Below are 20473 nucleotides of genomic sequence, written 5' to 3'. Positions count from 1 at the left end.
CGCTCTGGCCCCGCCCCCCGGCGCTATGCCCCGCCCCCTGCCCGGACCACGCCCCTCTGTCCCTCGGACTCCCCGGTGTTATGGCCGCGCCCCTCATGCTCTGGCCACGCCCCTCGTGCCTTGGCCGCGCCCCGATCCACGGCCCCGCCCATCCCCTGCTCCCGCCAATCCCCGTCCCTCTCCTGTGCACTGATCCCGCCCTCCCCGCACTCCTATTGGTCAGATCGCACGGCCGCTGCCCAATGGGCGGGCGGCGCGGGCGGAAGTGGTGCTCGGGGCCGGAAGCGGCATTGCAGCCCCCGGTGAGGCCGCGGCGCTCCCGGTGCCTCTGGAACCCCCGAACCCCCCCGGTACCTCCGGAGTCCCCGGGATCCCCGGAGCCACCCGGCCCCGCCGTCGCCATGTTCCTCACACGCTCCGAGTACGACCGGTGAGTGCCCGCCCGCGCCCGCGGCTGAGTCACGGGCCTGCGCCCGGCGCGGCCCGGCCGGTCCGGGGCACCCCGACCGGCGCCTCCCGCACTGGAATCGCACCGGGAGCTGCCACGAGCCCGCAGCGTTGCTGGGCCCTGCCACGGGACCGGGGGCTGCCAGGATAGGACGGATCCGAGGGCGGCGGGAGCTCGGGAGCCCTTGGTTGGTGTGCGGGGATGAGGCGGGATGGGGAATCCAGGGGAAGGAGCGTGTCCGGTGAGGAGCAACCGAGCTGCGGAATCGTGGGTCTGGAGCCCCAGGAGCGGCTGAGGAGCTGGGAAAGGGGCTCAGCCTGGAGCAAAGGGGGCTCAGGCGGGACCTTGTGGCTCTGCACAAGTCCCTGACAGGAGGGGGCAGCCGGGGGGGGTTCGGGCTCTGCTCGCAGGGAACAGGGACAGGAGGAGAGGGAACGGCCTCAGGCTGGGCCAAGGATGTTTATTTTGGATATTGGGATTTTTTTTTTTCATGGAAAGGGCTATCCAGCCCTGACATAGGCTGCTCAGGGCAGAGGTGGAGTCCTCGTCCCTGGAAAGGCTCAAAAAGCACGTGGATGTGGCACTTGGGGACATGGGTTAGTGCTGGCCTTGGCCGTGCTGGGGGAACGGTTGGACTCGACGATCTCAGGGGACTCCTCCAACCTCGAGGATTCCATGATTCCATGGTGAAGCAAAACCTTTCTGGCTCCTGGTGCACCCTCTGGATTCCAAAGGCTTCCAGCACCCAGAGTGTGCTGTGACACCCCCACCTGCTTCTCACCCGTCCCTTGACCTGCTGGATTTTCCTTTCCATGAACATCCCAAATCCAGCCCCTGTGGGTGTTCAGTGCTGAGGGGGACACGTCCCCCCTGCCCCACCTGTGCTACCTGTGCCCAGGACTTGCATTCCTTTGGTTTCCTGCCCCTCTCACTCTCTCTGTGTTGTCCTTGCAGGGGTGTGAACACGTTCTCTCCAGAGGGGAGGCTCTTCCAGGTGGAATATGCCATCGAGGCCATAAAGGTACGTTAAAACGTTTCCAAACTGTGACATTTAGGGCTCCTTCAAACCCCAAGTATGGGTTGGTCAGGACTGATCCAGGCTGTGCCTGTTTCCTCCAGCCAAACATCCCACAGCTCTGATCTTTTATGGGTCACTAAGAACCAAAACCCATTGATTTTCCCCGAAATTCAGTGGAATGTTCCATCCCCTGTCCTACCAAGTGATTTATCCCCAAACCAAACCCAATCCGAAGCTGTTTTTCCCCAAATCAAACCTAAAAGGCTTCTTGGGTGGATTTAAAATGTGAAGATTGTTAAGAGCAAACCCACCTTTGCAGGGCCAAATGGGGTTTAAGTATCCTTAATTGGTAAATGGGGATTAAAATATCCTTAATTGATAAATGTCCTTAATTGATAAATATTCCTGTTTATTGTATTTATAGAATGTGGGTGTTGATTGGTAATGGCTTAAATTTGGAAGAAGCAAGTCAAGTTATGAAGGGAAAAAGCTCTGAGGTGTTTGGATTGTGGAGAAGGGTCCTGGCTTCATCTTTTCTGTGTTGCTTTAGCTCTTTGGAGCACTGAAAAGAGGAATAAAGTAATAATGTAACAGAAAAAGTATTAAAATTATCAAGGACTAGGGAATTAAAGCTCCCAGGAGGATGTTGGTGACCATGCTGGCTTCATAAATTAAAACAGATCTCCTGCCAAGACCTGTGGCTGTAGGTGCAGCTTTCCAGGGAATCTTGGGGTTAGAACTAAAGCCCGTGTCTTGAAGTGGATGTTGGGAGCTGTTAGCACTGCACACTGCAGCTGATCATGCCAGGAAGTTCCATGGTGGGGAAAAGCTGCGAGTGCTGGGAGCAAGGGGAGATCAAGGCAGGGGCTGGTGGGATCAAAGTGGGATGAAGGTAATTGTTGGTGGGATCAAGGATCGAGTTTAGGAGCTGGCGGGATTAGGGTGGGGTTAAGGTAGGACCAATGTGGGGCTTGGTGGGATTAAATAGGATCAAGGTAAGGGTTGGTGGGATCAAAGTGGGATCAAAGTAGGGGCTCTTCAAGGCAGGGATTTGTGGGATCAAGGTGAGAGCTGGTGCAATTGAGGAGGGATCAAGGCAGGGGCTGATGGGATCAAGGTGGGATCCCAGTGGGATCCAGGAAGGAGCAGGTGGGATCAAAGCAGGATCCAGGAAGGGCTGCCAGGAGCCCCTGAGATCTGTCCCTTTGCTTGTGGCCATGGTGCCACTGAGGTGTCCTGCAGTCCCTGGGTGGAACTGGCTGCCTGGGACTCTGGGGAGAGCAGGAGCTTATGGGAAGCCAAGTGCCCAAGCCTGAGGTGCAGCGGGATTTGTACTGATGTGGGAAATCCTCTCGCCCTTTAAACTCTTCTTCCCCTCTGGCAGAGGAGAATTCCCAGGGCCTTTTACACTCACCAGGCTCCACAAACTGCTGTTGCTTGAAAGATGAAGGATGTGCAGCAGCCCCACTGGGTTCTCATGGGAATCACAGGGATTTCACCTTCCCCATTCCCTCCTTCAAGGAATAAGCTTTAAAATCCACCATGCAAAGCCAGAGTGAGTTTGTGTGTGGGTGATGCAATTGAATCCAAACCAACACACCTGAAGATAAGTCAGAATTACCATTGAGCTGGAGCCTGTGGTGGTGTTTTCCAGCTTGGCTCCACAGCCATTGGGATCCAGACCTCAGAGGGAGTTTGCCTGGCTGTGGAGAAGAGGATCACATCTCCCCTCATGGAGCCCAGCAGCATCGAGAAGATCGTGGAGATTGACTCCCACATTGGTACAGAGAAGGGATTCGGCCTTGGGGGTCCCTCTGGGTCAGCTCTGGGAGCACCTTTAAAACTGTGAATTATTTATAATAAGAGTCTGTGCCGTGGGAATTCGGGAAGTTGTGTTTTGGGATGAGCTGTCCCTGCAGGCAGTTCTGCCTGGAGCAGGAATGCTCATCCCTCCCAGCGCACACCAGCTCCTGGGCACTGGTTTTCCAGGCTCTGAGCCAGCAGAACGTAGCTGCAGGAACCAGGAAGAGGCAGCTGAAGCACTGCCCCCTGCCTCAGTGACCTCCCTCATGAAAGCTCATCCCAAATTTAGCTCTGGGAGGGTGGGGAATTATGGTGGGCTTGACTCAGGGCCAGTTTCTCCAGGATCAACCTGGAGGGACCCACGCCCTGAGGGGCTCACGATGGGCTCATGACCAAATGCATCGCCCTGAAAGTCAGGAAACCTCCAAAATCCCCATGCTGCTGTTCCATGGGCATGGGAAGAGCTCCAAGAGTCTGATTATTTCCTCTTCCCAACGGCTTGCGGTGCAGCCCCCTCTTCCCAGAGTGGAGTCTGTGCTGGGGGCTCCTGCTGCATCTGCTGGCTGTGGGGCAGCCAGGGCCCCTTCCCAGCAGGTTGTGGAGCAAATCTGTTTCAATTCCATGGAATCCTTGAGGTTGGAAAAGCTCTCTGAGATCATTGAGTCCAACCATACCAAGGCCACCGCTAATCCGTGTCCCCAGGTGCCACATCCAGACACTTTCTGAACCCTTCCAGGGATGGGGACTCCACCACTGCTCACAGGGGCAGCCTGTGCCAGGGCCTGACCACCCTTTCTGTGAAAAAAATTTACCTAATGTCCGACCTGAGCCTCCCCTGGCCCAGCTTGATGCTGTTCCCTCTCCTCCTGTCCCTGTTCCCTGGGAGCAGAGCCCGACCCCCCCGGCTGCCCCCTCCTGTCAGGGACTTGTGCAGAGCCACAAGGTCCCCCCTGAGCCTCCTTTGCTCCAGGCTGAGCCCCTTTCCCAGCTCCCTCAGCCGCTCCTGGGGCTCCAGACCCTTCCCCAGTTCTGTTCCCCTCTCTGGATACACTCCAGCCCCTCAATGTCCTTCTTGTGAGAAACCCAAAACTGACCCCAGGGTTCCAGGTGTGGCCTCACCAGTGGGACAAATCCCTTTCCCACGTTCCCACTCAGGAACCAGCTTCACCCTGCAGCCCTTTGTGTTTTACGTGGGCTTTGGGCAGTCTGGGGGGAAACACATCCCAAAGAATGGGTGGAATGACCCCTGTTTCCCCTTTTCCATTCCAGGGTGTGCCATGAGTGGCCTAATAGCTGATGCAAAGACTTTAATTGACAAGGCCAGAGTGGAGACTCAGGTAAGATCCGACATCTCTGTTCTTAAATTAGCAGCACAAACCCCAGGAACTCCTTGAAAGTGCTGGGAAAGGGAAGATCATTCCATCAAAGAAGCTGGTGGGAAGCTGGAGGCTTTGCTGGGAGCAGAGGGGCTGTCTTACTGTTTTGGCAAAATGCTGGATGTATTGGTTTTATTTTTATCCCCTTAAGTTTCCTGGATGCCTCAGGTGCTTGGAGGTCCCAGGAACAAATCTGTGCCACAGCAAAGGATTTTCCTGGGGTTTTCTCCTGCATATCAGCACTTTTCCACCTTCTGGAGAGCTGGATAACCCATGACTTCCAAAAGAGATACTGGGATGAAACCCTTCAGCCTTGCATTTCCCTGTTGGCATCCCAAGGCCTTGGCATCCCAAAATTTTCTGTGGATTTTTGTACATCCCACTCTGCCTGATGCTTCCATGGGAGAACTGGCTGTGCCCAGAGTTCCATAGGGAAGTTATCCTTGTGTCCACACAGGGCATCACTCCACCTCAGCCACGCAGGAGCGTCATATTTTGGGACCATGGGGATAATGGGAATCTTTGTTTGGATTTTCCTGCAGAATCACTGGTTCACCTACAACGAGACGATGACGGTGGAGAGTGTGACACAGGCTGTGTCTAACCTGGCCCTGCAGTTCGGGGAGGAAGATGCTGATCCAGGAGCCATGGTGGGATCCAGGGGGGATCTGGGGGTGCTGGGGAACCCCCCTTCCTTGTCATTGTCCGACCCATTCCCTCCTTTCTCCTGCAGTCCCGCCCGTTCGGCGTCGCTCTGCTCTTCGGAGGAGTGGATGAGAAGGGACCCCAGCTGTGAGTTCTGCTCTCTTAATCTAGGGAAAAGACCAAACCTCCGCTGCAAAATTCCCAGGCTGTTTTAATGACTCCATTCTGGGATTTTCCTTAAGCCAAACCGTCGGGGTTTATCCCATTATGTCCCTGATACGTTTGTTAATCCTGTTAAACTCTTTCCAGAGCCCTGCTTGCCTGTTTGCCATGGAAAAAACATCACATCTTCCCCAAACTCTTGCTTTTCTTTATTAAAAATGTGGTTTCCTGGGGAGGAGGGAAGCGTTAAAGCTCTCCTCGTCCTGAGTGTGTTCTTACCTTTCCCTAAAGGACCAGCAGAGCCACCAGTAACATAATCCATGTGACATTCCTTGGGGAGGTGTTGGAGCAGCTGTAACCTGAACTCAGGGCTTCAAATGGCCCCACTGGAAGTGGGAAAGGCTTGGCAGAGCCAGCCCAGTCAGGTCTCCCTTCCAGCAGGGAAAACTTGCTGGATTTATTAAAAAAAATAGAATAAACTGGGAAATCCAAAGGAAAATGGTTCTCTGAGGAAGGAGGGCAGTGTCAGAGTGTGTAAGCTGCCAGCCCAGGAGCTCTTGGGGATGAATCCCAGCTCCAGCTGTGCAGGGAGCTCTGGGGAGCTGGTGAGAGAGTCCTTGGGGTGCCCTGGGGTGGGATGGGGCGCAGGCAGTCACCCCCTGTCCCCACAGGTTCCACATGGATCCCTCGGGAACATTCGTGCAGTGCGATGCCAGAGCCATCGGCTCCGCCTCAGAGGGAGCCCAGAGCTCCCTGCAGGAGGTTTACCACAAGGTAAGGGCTGGATTTGGGATTGGGGGTCACATCTCATGGGTCTGGGGTACTTCACCACCTACCAGGATCCCCTAATTCCCTTCCCAGTGAGGATTTAGGACTGGGCTGGGCTAGGATCCTCAGGGCAGGATCACTCCTTAGCAGTGGATCCTGTGAGTAGGTGCTGAGGATCTCTACGATGAGTAGAGCTACTCCCAGCAGCTGCTTTCGGCCTGTGAGGTAATTAAGGCCATGTCAGGAAGTTCTCTATAAATAAAAACTGAGCTCCAAGTGCTGCTGTCAGCATCAGGCTCCGTGTGGATGCAGCTGGAAGCACCTTGAGCTCACACCAGCACCTCACCAGGCAAGGGAGCAGCTTTTGTGCTGCAAGTTCTGGTCATGTTTGGTATTAAACAGGAATTTTTTTCCCCCCTGAGGAGGGAGTTGCTTGTTTTGGGCAGTAAGAAACCAAGCCCTAATTGAAAGCACAATTAGTGGTGGTGGCTGGGAAGACTCATTTGTTCACTAGAATTCTCCAAATTACCCAAACTCTGGACTCCCTGGATTGTCAACCCTTTTTCAAGTGCAAAGTGAGTGAACCCAGCTGTGCTGCACATCCCTCTGGCTCTAGGGATGCATGGGATTTATCAGATTAAATGCAGCTTGGAGGCTCCTGCTGAGAGGGAATCTGGCTTTTTGGGAGGAAATTGGTGAAGAGAAACAGCCTCTGCTGTCCCAATCCCTTCAGATTTATGTGCCCAAATTACCCATTTTTAAATCTCAGAAAGGCAGGATTTCACTGTCCCTGTGGATATCCCTGCCCTGCCTGCTCCAGTGTCCCGGGGATGCTGCAGCTGCCTGGATGAGCTGCTCCATTCACTGCCTGGCTCAAGGGATTTGGGAGAGGGGAGGGAGCAGGGCCACGTCCTGAGCCTCCACCATGTAATCCACGAGCCATTTGTTTTCCAGTCCATGACGCTAAAGGAAGCCATCAAATCTTCCCTGGTCATCCTGAAACAGGTCATGGAGGAGAAACTAAATGCCACCAACATCGAGGTAAGTCCTCCTGGAGTCAGGATTGTCCCTGGAGCAAGGAATGGAGCAGCTCAGGGCTTCCTGAGCCAACTGCTGCAGATGTTCCTGCCCTTTTCATCATCTCCTCTGGGGCATTTTGGAAAAGTTAAAGCTTTTCCAGAGGTCCAGAGCCTGGTCTGTTTTCACAGCTAATCCATGATGAGCAGAAGGGATTCTCTGACCTCCAGTCAGCAGAACCCAACACACCACCCAGATGGCTTGTTCTTCCCCTGGATCTAGCCATTCTTTTTTGCCTTGCTGCTTGTAATACTAGAAGGAATGAAAATTACCCAGCTCCTGGGCTGCTATATCAGTCCTGGGGCAGTGCCAAAAATCCCTTGGACAGTGGGAGCAACAGGATCCTCCAGGAATGGCTGTGCCCCTGGAACCCCGGGAGCAGGCAGTACCCACAGACCTGGAGATGCTGGGCTCCCCAGACCTGCTCCATAGGCTCCTTTTTGGGTGGGAAAGGTACTGTCATAGGTTAGCAAAACCCTTTGGATTGGGTGGGGTAACTGGGAGATGAGAAGTCAGGCTGGTGTATAGAGTTTGCTTCTATTTTGGGTGGGTTATGAGACACCAGACCTTTCCAAAGTGTGGCATTCCAGCTCCTGAGCTGCTGCTCTCTCCTCCCATTCCTTCCCTCTGAGTGCTGGGAAACCTTTTCCCAAACAGCCTCGAGGTGTTTGCCCCATTTTTGTATGAAACGTTGCTGCTGGGGGGACCATTCCTGGTGGGATTAACCCACTTCCTTTGGAGGGAAGGCCAACAGCACAAGGAAACTTGGATACTCTGTCCCAAAATCATGCCAGGCAGCTGGAATCTCCTTCCCAGGTGCTCTTCCAGCCCTTCACCATACATTTTTTCCTGGTACAGTGCAGGCAGAGGAATGTGTACAGTATCCTGATGTCATGTCCCTGTTTAACAGGGCTTAACTGTGCTTGGCACGGCCCTGGAGTGGGGTGGAATTGTGCTGGGGGGAGGACAGCAGGAATGTGCTGAGGATTAAAAGGTTTCTATTGACTCAAGTCACCCCGTGGATGAAAATCTGCCACCTGAAGAGCTCTTTGCTTCCTAGAAGTATGTGCCTCTCCCATTTCTTGGCTCTGGCTCCTCTCCTGTGGCATTTTCCATCTAGGAACAAAGAGAAGAAGGGAAAGTGGTTGTGGAAGTTAAATCCATGGATGGCAGTGGTCAGGAGCCTGAAAGGACTTCATGCTTTTGGATTAATGACTTCCCTGGGAAGCCTGTCAGGGAATGGTGGAGGGAAGCTTTTGTAGGGAGAAAGTGAGGGACAGGCTTGAGGAGGTGTGGAAAAGCAAAGGAACTGGTGTCTCTGAGTGCTGGTTTTGGGTGTTCATGAAGGTTTTTTCAGTATTAGAACTGGTTTTGGTGCATAAATCTGGGTCTTGTTGAGTTTGGTTGGGTCCAGGATCAGTCCAGTCCCTGCACAGGTGGTTTGGTGCCCAGAGCAGCTGCGGCTGTCCCTGGATCCCTGGCAGTGTCCAAGGCCAGGTTGGACAGGGCTTGGAGCAGCCTGGGCTAGTGGAAGGTGTCCCTGCCATGGCAGGGGTGGGACTGGATGAGCTTTAAGGTCCCTTGCAACCCAAACCACTCCATGATTTGAGAGGCCTAAAGTGGCATCTCCAAGTGTCTCCACCTTGTCTGAGAGTTTTCGGTGAAGCCTGGGCTGGCAGGAGCTCTCAGGCTCAGGGACATTTGTACTTGGAAACACCTCATGGAACCTTCCTGCCCCTGGATCTGCTCCTTCCCCTTGTGCTGGTGAAGGGGAGACTTGTGAACAGTCACCTCAGAAGAGCTCTGGGATCTGCTGGGATGCTCCAGAGCTTTCCTTCAGCTTATTGGTTGCATCCATACACTTTGATCCCTGAAGAGTCAAACCATGTGCCCAGTGCCTGTGAGTTCAGGAGCATCCCAGCCCGCTCCTGCCCCATCCCAGCCCGCTCCTGCCCCATCCCAGCCTGTTACAGGATACCCCAGCTCCTTCCAGGGCATCCCAGCTCCCTCTGGAGCCTTGGCATTTCCACTGACACAGCTGTCCCTGTTTTGGGCTCTCATCCCTGAGCCAGGTGTGAATATTTCTGCTCATGTTTCCCTTCCAGGCTTTTCATTCAAGTATCCCTCATCCTTGGTGCTGCCTCTGGAATGTTTCGGCTGTCTGCCCTGACGCTGTGTTGTCCCTGTCCCTGTTTTCCTTAGAGATCTCTGCCTTAGTTTCCCTGAGCCAACTCTGAGTCCCCTTAGCTCCCAGACAGGCCAGGATTTGTCCCCTTGGTTGGTTCCTGGAGGAGAAGAAGCCTTTGGAGAGGCAGGAATTCTCTCCTGGGAGATTTTGATGGCTTTTCCCCCATCAAGTGGGAGCAGCGCCTGCCTGTTCCCACTAAAATTCCCTTCTGCTGCTCCTCTGAGGAGACTGAGTCAATTCAAAGCTATTTGTGCAGCAGGCAGCTATTTTAGGGACTCACAGAGTGTGTTCCGGGCTGGAATGATCCTGCTGGTCTGGCAGATCAGAAGAAGGAACAGCTGCTCCCTGCTTTCCTCAGCCACACTTAACCCCTTGTTCCTTCTCTTCCAGCTTGCCACGGTGGAGCCTGGGATGAAATTCCACATGTACACAAAAGAGGAGCTTGAGGAGGTCATCAAGGATATTTGAAAAAGAGGGAGAGACCCCCAAAAGTTCACACCCCTCCCCGACCAAAGGAACTGGTCCAGTTCCCCCAGCTCCTGGGACTTCCCTTCCCACAGCACCTGGATCTGCTGCTCCTGCCAACTCCAGAGGTTTTTTTACCATTTCTGGACAGAACTGAGGTTTGCCTGAGGAGGGAATGAAATAAATAATTTTGTTACTCTCTCTGGACTCCTCGGCACGGGGGGAAAAGGTGGGAAGGCGGGGATTTGGAGCTGAAACTGGGGGTGGATCGGGACAGTGGCAGTGCCAAGGACACTGCCAGCTCTGCTGTAGCAGCGAGTCTCCCTCTTGTGGTGCTGTCCCCGGGGAAATCCAGGTGTCATTCCACATTTCTTCGTAAAAAAGGAGAGTTTTTCATCTGTTCAGTGCATTCCTCCCTCCTTCTCCAGTGTTTTTTATCTGTAAAAGCATCCCTGGAGCTCCATCTCCTTCCCTGCAAAGAAATCTGTGATCAGCCTTGGGGTTTGTGTTTGTTTTGAGTAGGGCTTGAAAAAAATCCATAAAAATTGATAGATCAGAGCCCACCAAGCAGAAACAGGGATAATGGCCTGGGACAGCCCCTCAAAATCCTGCAGGTACCACGGAGTTTTGATAGTTAACTCTATTTTTCATCAGAAAATCCCTGCTTATCCCACTTAGTTTTTTGTTCTCCAGCAAAAATCTCTCTCTGTGTCCTCAAAACAGTGTCTGGGAATCGCAATTGGGTCTGATAAGGGAAGAAATTAAGATTAAAAGAGTATTTTCCTATAAAATCATGGTTGTGGGGAAAGCCAGCTCTGCTTCAGTCCTGGCAGCTGGCTCCACGCTGCCCTCGGAAGGGCAGAGGCCTGGAAATCAAATCCCAGGATAAATTACAATTTTCAGTTACAGTTTCAGGATAAATTACGATTTCACCCTGAACCAAACAGCATTGGCTGGTGTGGAAGAGCTGGACCTAGCTGGGACAGAGGTTGTCCTGGGAAATAGGGACATTTTCCCCAACATAATGCTGGAAATGAGGAATTCTCCTTGTGTTTCATCAGCTGGCAAAGCCAAATCTCCCCCCACCTCCAGCCTCTGCCTTTTCCAGAAGGAAAAATGCCAATCCTGTTAGTTTTCCCCTCTCTTGCCAGTGCCAGATGGATTCAGGATGGGAAGCAAAGTCTGGAAAATCAGTCCTTGCATAACCTCAGTTTCAGCATAGCCCAGCGCCCTCCTCTTGGAATTCCTGTGAGCTCCTGTTCCAGAGCAGATTAAAGGCAACAAATGGATCATCAGGTGCTGCCTGAGGCTCTGCTAGGAGCTGGATCCAACACCTGCCCCTGCAGGTAGGATCAAATTATCGGGTGATGGACTTTTCTCCTTCGGGAAGAATTCCTGGCGCCGGGCTGCGGCGAGGCTGTGCCTCTCACTGCTCATCCCGCAACCGCTCTGCGGTGGCTCTGGAAGGGGACCTGGCCCATCCTGCATGGCAGGCCAGGAATGAGGGCCAGGAATGAGCGCCGGGACACGGCCCCAAGCCAAAGCGACCCCCTTTATCCCAGTTCATGACCGCGGAGCTCTGCCCGGTTCCCTTCCCCAGGCTGGAACGCTTTGGTGGCGCCCCAGGGAACACGGAACCTGGTTCTTGGCACGATGGCACCTGGCAGAAACGGCCCCTCTGCGGTGTCCCGGGGCCAGGCCCGGCAGGGCACAGCGCTGTCCCCTCCCCGGCCCGCCGGGCCCTGAGCCCCGGTGCCCCCGGGACCCCCGCCCGCGCTCTGGGAATGGCCCCGCCTCCCTGTGCCTTCGGCCAATCAAAAAATCACCCTGGCGCTCCCCGCCAATCAGAGGCTGTCGCTGGGTAGATTAGAGACCGGGCGCGGGGAGGGGCGGGCTCGCACGCGTCGTGCCAGCGCTGCCGGCCAGTCACGGGAGGAGGTAGGCGATGATTGACAGAGGAGCGAACCAATCAGAGCTAGCGAGGCTGTGCCTGCGGAGAGGAGGCGTGGCCTCATTCTGAGCGACAGCTCCTACAGCCAATCATCATCGCCGGGCCGGGACAGCGGGACACGCCCCCCGGCAGACGGACAGATAGAGAGACGGACGGACGGACAGAAAGCACGATAGACACATCGACAGATAGGTCCTCGCCCCCTGCCCTCCCAGTGCCCGGCGCCGGCAGGTGGAGGCGGACGGACAGAAACACATCCCTACTTGCATCCCCTGGGACGGACAGACAGACAGATACCCCTCCCTGCACCCCCGGCATGGACACACAGACAGACAGACATCCCCGCTGCATCCCCCGGGAGGGACAGACAGACAGACAGACATCCCCGCTGCATCCCCCGGGATGGACACACAGACAGACAGACAGACAGAGATCCCCGCTGCATCCCCCGGGACGGACGGACAGACGGACTCTCTGGGCTTCTCTGGCAGCGCTCTCCTGGAAGCATGGATGAATAAAGGATAAATGCCATGGATGAATAAAGGCGAACCCCAGGCAGCGTTGTCTCCCAAGCACGGAGTGCCCAGGAGTGCCCAAGCACTTGTGATTCACTGGAATCACGGAATATCCTGAGGTGGGAGGGATCCACGAGGATCATCGAGTTCGGCTGCTCCAGTCCTGGGGGGACTCATGTCAGTGACCTCCCCCCCAAGTTGGGGTTCGGGGGCTTTATGAGCCACCCAGCCACAGTTTGGGGGTGCTGTCACAGGAAGAGTGAAAGCTTCAGACAAGCTCTGCCTTAGCCTCAAATTTTGGCAACAGTTAAGCTGATCCACATCTGTTCTAATGATGGCAAATCAGATTTATAAAAATGAATAATTTATTAAATGGACAAAGATAAAAGATGAAAGATCTCAATGGGAATTACTACACAGGATAAAACTGAAGAACCACAGATAGGTTACACCATAACATAAACAGTGCGCTATAGCAAGGTACCTGCACTACAGCTGGCAAAAGGAATAGCATTGATTAGGAGCTGAAAGTGATTTCCCACCAAAACAACGATAACGTGCACAGATCACTTCATCCCTGTGGAGTAACCGTGGAGCAGCGTCCCCTCTCACGGGAGAAACTCCACACATGCCCAGGAAAAGGTGTAGAAGATTTCTGCTCTGTGGAAGTTTGGTGTGGCTTTTACAGCTGTAAAGTGAGGGTCACTCACAAACCCAGCTCCCTCGGCCAGGTCTCACTTTAACAGTGAGAGGTTTGTTGGCAGCTGGGAGGTGCCAGCGCAGTGTTACCCCACGGCTCCAGAATAACTCACTGCAGGACAGCTCGTCCTGCTTGGGTCACCTGCTTAGCAAACAGCAGAGAAACTTTGTGGGGGTGAGATGCCCTGCTGCAGCAATCAAGGGCAGTCCTCTTTTCTCTTGCAGCAGAGTCACACTGCTGCTCTGCAGTTTCCTGCCCAGCCATAGGGTAAGGTCACGCACTTCCAATTTGGCGGAGACCAAAGTGCCCATGTAGCCTGTACACAAAGATGTGCCAGACCAGAAGCAGGTGCTAGGTGTGTCTTTGTCACAGCAGCGTTTCAACAGCACGCAAGGGACACGGGGCTGTGCACCTTCCTTCTCAGCCACATGTGCTCTCACATTTCCCACTCTGCTGAGCCGAACTGTAGAACTTGAGAATCCAGGAGCTGCTGCCATAAGAACGGACTAAGAACAAAATCCCAGGGCTGGCCTGGACGTTTCCCTTGCAGCTTATAAACCACACCAAACACGCTGCTGTTCTGTAGTTTTCTCCTCGGCGATCACGTCACGTTCAATCTCGCACAGTCTGAAGGAACCAGAGCTCCCAGTTACAGCTCGTAGAGGAAAATGTGCCAGCACAGAAAGCCTTCTCTGACTTCCCCCATTACAATTGCTAGCTTGCACTCAGGCTGCATTCCAGTGGCATTCACGGCCTTCTTGAAGTCTGGAAACTGCACACAGCCGATGGTCCTGGCACATTTTTCTCTGCAAAGATACATCAGGATCTTTGGTCGTGGATGTAAGGTGTGTGATGATGCTCACAGCTGAGGAGTGTGCAAAGCACCGTAATGGGAAAGTAATGTACAGGTGGTAAAGGAAAGAAGACTGTTGCTTGATTGTGGTGCAAATGCAAGTTTCCACATGTAAGGGGCAAGGTCCCAGCAAGCCTCTTGTCCTGGCACAGTTGTGTGTGCGAGAGGTAGCTGGGAAGTTTTTTAGGCTACGAGAGGGATGGAATGTGATGGTACTTAGAGCTGAGAAGGAAAGTGCATGGCGCTGCTGGGTTTTGACTGAGGCAGTGCTCTGGACTGCTTCAGTGGTGGCACAGTGTTCTGTGTGAGAAACACATGAACATTTTGGGTCTGAGAGAACGAAAGGGTGTGATGCTACATGAGGCTGAGAATGAGCCTGCAGAGCATCGTGGCTGAGTGTGCAGGGTACAGGCTGCAAGAGGAGCGTGACTGCCACTCAATTGCCTTTCAAATCCAAGTTATCAATGGCAGCAGGAGAAGTCAGTGGAAGTTACCTGTGCTGGCACATTGTCCTGTCTGAGCCCTGCATAGAAACAATTCAGCTTTAGACTCTGAGATTCAGAGAACATTCTGGTGAGATGTAGCTGACAAGGAAAGTACAGAGTGCACTGGGGAGTTTGATGTGGCTTACCTGCAGCAAGGGGAAGGTGCAGCCCAGCACTGGCTTTTTCTTCTAGAGCCTTTTTTATGGGAGCAGCTGCTGGATGTTTGAAAGGGAGCTGCAAGAGTGGAAAAATGTGGTGGTGCCTATATGTGAGAAGGAAGATGCAAAGCCAAAATGTGTTGTGGGCAGTTTAACAGCTGCTAGGAGGAGGAGATAACCCAGGAACTCCATCTGTCCTGACACTTAACTTCTCTGAGATGTAGCTGGTTGAACTCTGTGACACCATGTGTGAAAGTGATTGCCCTGTGAATACCAGCTTCCACAGGGAAGAGGGAAGGTCATCGAATGCTTTCTGTCCTGGCACATCTCTCAGTCCCAACTGCAGCTGGAAACACTCTGGTTTAGCGAAGGACTCTGTGACACTGAGAAAAAGCGAAGCTTTATCGAGTTGAGAAGGAAAGTGTGAATCACCAGTGTGTTTGGTCTGGTTTATAGGCTGCAAGGGGAAGGTAAAGACCAGTACTGGCTTTTTGTTCTAGGACTTTTTGTATGGGAACAGTTGCTGGGTGTTTTGAAGGTGTTTAGTGTCTGTGAGAATGAAAGGCTAGGATGGTACAGAGATCTTTAGGGGAAGTGCACATCTCCAGCGAGTATGAAGCAGTTTGGTGGGTGTGAGTTACACGGTGAGCCAACCAAGAGAGTTCGTAGCTGACTCTGTTTGTGAAAAAGTTTTTGCTGGACTGTTGCAATTTTGTCCCTGGGCTTCAAGTGTAACTGTACAAAGAGCTCAGAAAGGTGGTGCGTGGACTGATACTGCTTTGTGTAGTTGAAAAGCTGCAAGGAGAACAAGGGGTAATGCAGCATCTGTTTCTTTCCTGGCACAGGAGTTTGTATTGTCCCTTGGCTGCGGTGAGAATTGGCGGTTTCAAAAGGAAGCTGAAGTTTCTTCTAAGCTGCATGTTGAATCCTCTCCTTTCAGTCTCACACAGAGACCTTCAAGATCCACTGCTTAAAAAAAAAGTTCCTAGAACAAAGGAGTCAGTGCTGGGCATCACTTTCCCTCTGCAGTCTTAAACTGCATGTCTCACATTGGTGTTGTGCTTTTTATTTCAGGGTTTCACATTCACGTTGAAGGATATCAACAGCACCATGCAAACTGGAGCTTTCCTTTCAAACTAAATGTACACATTCTTTCACTCTAGCAGAGCCCAACTTTGAAACTTACCATGTCCAGCAATTCCCATACCAAAAGTCTTAGGGGAAAAAAGTAAACACTGGCCTTCAGTTTCCCCTTGCACCTTACAAACTGTGGCACACACAGGTCTGTGTGCTCAGCTCCGTGTACCCTCTGAACCTTCAGTCTCACAGAGCCCAGTTACAAACCTAAGAACGTCCAGCAGCTGGTCCTGATGCCTTTTCCTGGTCTTAAAATCAAGAGGCATACACGGTTAGAAGGGGAAAAGGGATTTTAGCTTGGTATTTATTTTAAGGATCCTTAGGTGTACACATCCAGGTCATACGCATCGAGATGCATCCCGCCGAGTCTGTCTCTGTGTCTCCCCCCTCCCAACATTGGGTATATCATTATAGGTTTTACTAATTAGCAGATCTATCAAAGATTCCCCAATGAGAGGCTCAAGTGAGCCCCCCTCCCCAAGGAGCCTTCCCCTGGATGGTTCTATCTTGGTTTACAGAATGTGTTCTGGAGAGGACCTTGGGCTCTGGGGCACACTGATCCCCAGCTACAAAGCTTCTAAAATGTTGAGTCTCTCAGCTTGACAAACAAGTCCAAGAATGCAGGCAAAAAGCACTGAGAGTACAGAAGTTGTAAAAAAGGTATAACAGGGGTATAAGAGAAAAGGCAAAAAATCTTCATGGCATCAGTCCCACAGAAAAAATTCTAAAAGAAAGGGGCTGTGCTGGAACTCACTTTTCTTTTGCAGCCGATAAACTGCACAGCCAACAATTAAACCATTCCCCTTCCTTCCCAGCTGTATGCACCATCACATTCTGTCAGTCTCCAAGAGCCAGGATCCACCACAGAGCTCTTCCCTGAGCTGTTCCCTCACGAATGAGGCCGGAGAAGCGCTTGGCTTTTTCCTGGGCACTGTCAGCGCTCATCGAAACAACCACACGATAGCGCTGCCGACTTGCAAAAGAAGGAAACGCTCCGAGCCCAGCTCGAAACCACCCCCAAGGGCAGAACCGAGCTGGAAATGTCCCTGCTCCCCAGTCAATGGCGTCAGGACAAAAAGATTTTGCTGATCTTCCTCTTCTTTGCAGCACATTCAAATGGCAACACAAACTTATTTCTGCTAATAGATTTTTTAATTCTTGCAGAGTGAGGCTATGAACTTGAAAACATTTGGCAAAAACAGAGCTCACAAAGTGCCAGCTGAGAAAGATCTTGCTGCCTGCAACTGCAGCTGCACCCACGGAACTGCACCACTCCCCCTGCTATCTGCACTTGCCTTCTCAGCTCTAGGTACCATCACAATCCTTCAGTCTCACAGGATCCAAAACTGAACACAGCTCCTGACTGCTCAGACACTAAAGGTAGCAGGACAAAAAGCTCAACAGTTTGGCTTTTGCATTCGCACTGTAACAGCTCCTTCTCATTCCTGACCATCCCTCTCCTGCCCTGCTGAGCCCTCTGTGTCCTTCCACTGCCCATCCTACACCTCCATTGCTTTGCACTGCCTTCCTCCCATCACCCCCATTCAGTTCCCTGCCTCTCCATCCTGGCCTGGCCTTGCCTTGCTCCTCCAATTATTACTTCCCTTCCCTACCTTTCACTTGCCTTTCCTTGCAAAGCCAACTCTTTTCTTGCCTTGCCCTGCTGCCCCTCTTTTGCCTTTTTTGGCCTTGCCTTTCATCCCCTGGCTTGATCTGCCTACAACTTTTTTCCCTGGCCTTGCTTTGCCTTTTCTGCCCCTCCTTTGCTTTGCCTTGCCTTTCATACCCAAACCTTGCATTACTTTACTGACCACCCCGTGTCCTTCCCTCGCCCTTTCTACCACTCCATTGCCTTGCATTGCCTTGCTCACCCATCACCCACCTTCACTTCCCTATGCCTTTTTTCCTGGCCTTGTGTTGTCTTGCCTGCTCCTCCTATGACTCATTTCCTTACCTACCTTGCAGTTGCCTTGCCTTGAAATCCCACCCCTTGCCTTGCGTTGCTCTGCTACCCTTCCTTGCCTGACACTGCTTTCCGTGCCCATTCCCCACCTTGACTTGCCCACTGATTCCTTCCCTGGCCTCGCTTTGCCTTGCCGTGCCTGTCCTACCCACGCCATTCCTGACCATCCTTTGCTTTGCCACTCAATACACACCTTTTCCTGGTGAAACACTGGTGGTTTTAAGGCTGTTCTTGAAATGAGTTCAGTGTCCAACTCAATTCTTTCAGCGCTGCCACGTTGCCACAGGACGTGTTTCTCAAGGCCCAGGATGGTGTCCCAGGCAGTGGTGGGAGGCACAGGGTAGGTCTCCAGCCATCCACTGGTGCCTTCTACCCTTGTCAGCACGTAATGATTGTGTCATGCAATCGATCTGCCAGGCCTCCCCATGCTGATATTTAGACCAACGCCCCCCAGACCACAGGGGCTTTACCCACTTGACCTTCTTGATCGCAGCACATATTTCACAGTCATGGATTACCCAGGATAGAGTGTGTTGGGGAGGATGAAAGTTTGGTAAGAAAGTTTCACAGGTATGTAGGCTTGGCAGAAGGATCTCTGAATGTGGAAACTGGGGATGAGATAGAAATGAAAGCAAGTTTTGGTATAGAGTAAAAGATGTTTTGCTGAAACAGTGATCGCTGAGTAACTGAGAAGGCAAAGGTTGGAGATGAGTTGGAAGGAGATTTTTAGGAATAGGACAAAGGTATGTGACTACAAAGACATGTTTTACACCAAGTAAATAAGTCTCAAGAAGAGCGTAAGTAAATAGAAAACGTCTTTACCAAAAAGAGAGATATGGCAGGCAAACAAGAAATGTTGATGTAGGAAGAAAAAGAGAGGTCTGAGAATTTTCCATTGTAAGCTTAAATTGTAACTTACTTACTCTTGTGATTGGATGATAATGACTATAATATGGTGATGGTAGTAGCCATGATAGGCTATAGGCAAATGTAAAGGTATTGTGTGTGGTGCTTATTGGTTGTTATGTGTTAAGATACTCTGCCAAAAAAAGTATAAAATGCTTTGTAACTTGAACAGAAAGTGGCTTCAGGTATGCCCACAGCTGGAGCTGGCAGCTGTAGGGCTGGCTCTGGATACCCACTCCCTGAGCTGCTGTAACTTCACCTATGCAATAAACAGCTTTAAAGAGAGACGCCTGAAGTCCAGACATCCTTCGTGAAACTTTCTCCTGTAAGAGTGTCCATGGCTAAGCCCATTTTGTTGTGTCTCTTCCCTGGTGGCCTGAGGCATCATGGGTGCACCAAGCTACAAATAACTCTCCCTTGCGTTTCCAGGCCAGATCTACCTGTGACACTTCAATTTTGGCAGCCTGACCAACCTGTTCATTGTTGTGATGCTGCTCATTAGCCCAGCTCTTAGGCACCTGATGGACTTTCATGGTCAGCTTCTCTACCCGGGCAGTGATGTCTTGCCACACTTTGGCAACCCAGATGGGTTTCTCTCTGTGCTGCCAATTGGCCTTTTTCCATCGTGCCAGCCATTCCCCCAGAGTGTTTGCTACCACCCACGAGCCAGTGCAGAGGCAGTGTTGGCCACTTCTCTTGCTCAGCAATATCCAAAGACAGCTGGACAGCTTCCAGCTCTGCAGCCTGACTTGATCCACCTTGTCCCTCGAAAGTTTCCTCAAGTTGCCCAATAGCAGAGACCCTGGTCTGCACTGGTGAGGCATGGAAAATGTCCTCCCTAAGCTCCTTTCTGAGCTTCTGATGGCTCTCTTCAATCCCTTCTTCCAATTTCTCCATATGCCCCACCAGGTCTGTTTCCACAGCCAAGACTTCTCAGGGCATGGGCAGTATCTTCCTATGTCTGGAGCCTTCTTGTCACAGCACCCACTGCCTTGTTTTCCTCATCCCATTGCTGCCTCGCCTGGAAGTGGGAGTGTGCTTGACAAAGTCCTGTGAGTTCCAACCACGCCAGTGTTGCACATTTTAAAAGGTCTGGACTTTTGGTGGCTTGGTCGTTATTTGAAAAAATGATCTTTAGGACAGCCAGTTCTCCCCCATGGATTCCTTGCTCAATGGTTTTCCAAGGGCCTTGCTGCAGGTGGCATGGCCAAAATTCGGATTGCACATTTGAAATTCAGTACAGCCAAGGATTGCTTTCAGACAAAAGTGGCCAGGACAGACTGGTCTGGCCAGCCTTGATTTCACATGGGCTGCCTCTAATCTGCACCTAAAACTTTGTGCTTTCCTTCCTATGGGAAAGAACCGTCATTCTGGTCCCAGAGCCATGGCAAAATGTGGATTGCCTGTCCAAAATTCAATCCACGCAAAGATTGGTCCCAGAAAAACTGCCAGGACAGATGGGTCTGGCAGGATGTGACCTCCCCTGGGCTGCCTCTCATCTGCTCCTGAAACACGGCAGGTCTGTGAAGGCTTTGAGAGTCTCAGGAGAAGCAGGCACAGCAAGGCAAGGCTCGGAAATGGCAGGAGGAAAAGGGTATTCAATCCAGGTGGGGAGGGGAGAGTAAGGTCATGCCAGGCAAGGGAGGGGTTCAAGGGCAAGGCAAGGCAAGTGGTGGCTTTGAAAGGCAAGGCAATGAGAGTCCCAGAAGGAGAAGGAAAGGCAAGGCTGGATCTGGACAAATGGGCAGGGAGTTCACGTTGGGAGATGGGTGAGCAAGTCAATGCAAGGTAATGCAGTGGTTGGAAGGGCCAGGAAGGACAGGGATGGGTCAGGAAGGCAAAGGAAGCAACAGTC

At 52.3% G+C, this 20473-nt stretch overlaps 1 protein-coding gene across 1 annotated transcript; it reads left to right on the top strand.

Annotated features, from left to right (window-relative positions):
• The first annotated feature begins 261 nt into the window (after positions 1-261).
• On the top strand, positions 262-10151 carry PSMA5 (proteasome 20S subunit alpha 5). The gene is made up of 9 exons (XM_082295970.1): positions 262-430; positions 1403-1469; positions 3121-3247; positions 4539-4606; positions 5188-5295; positions 5379-5437; positions 6124-6226; positions 7175-7261; positions 9876-10151. The coding sequence occupies exons 1-9, from the start codon at positions 402-404 to the stop codon at positions 9951-9953; spliced, it is 726 nt and encodes a 241-aa protein (XP_082152096.1). The 5' UTR covers positions 262-401; the 3' UTR covers positions 9954-10151.
• Positions 10152-20473: the final 10322 nt, after the last annotated feature.

This window comes from Coloeus monedula, assembly GCF_965178545.1.
Source record: "Coloeus monedula genome assembly, chromosome: 23".
Lineage (NCBI taxonomy): Eukaryota > Metazoa > Chordata > Aves > Passeriformes > Corvidae > Coloeus > Coloeus monedula.
The sequence above is the reverse complement of the archived record's forward strand: the minus strand, read 5'-3'. Positions and strand labels throughout refer to the sequence as shown.

Excerpts from the sequence above, each read along its gene's own strand:
- PSMA5 (XM_082295970.1), top strand. The coding sequence starts at position 402 with ATGTTCCTCACACGCTCCGAGTACGACCG. Across the intron at positions 4,607-5,187 it reads AGGCCAGAGTGGAGACTCAG|AATCACTGGTTCACCTACAA; the intron begins GTAAGATCCGAC and ends ATTTTCCTGCAG. Across the intron at positions 5,438-6,123 it reads GATGAGAAGGGACCCCAGCT|GTTCCACATGGATCCCTCGG; the intron begins GTGAGTTCTGCT and ends CTGTCCCCACAG.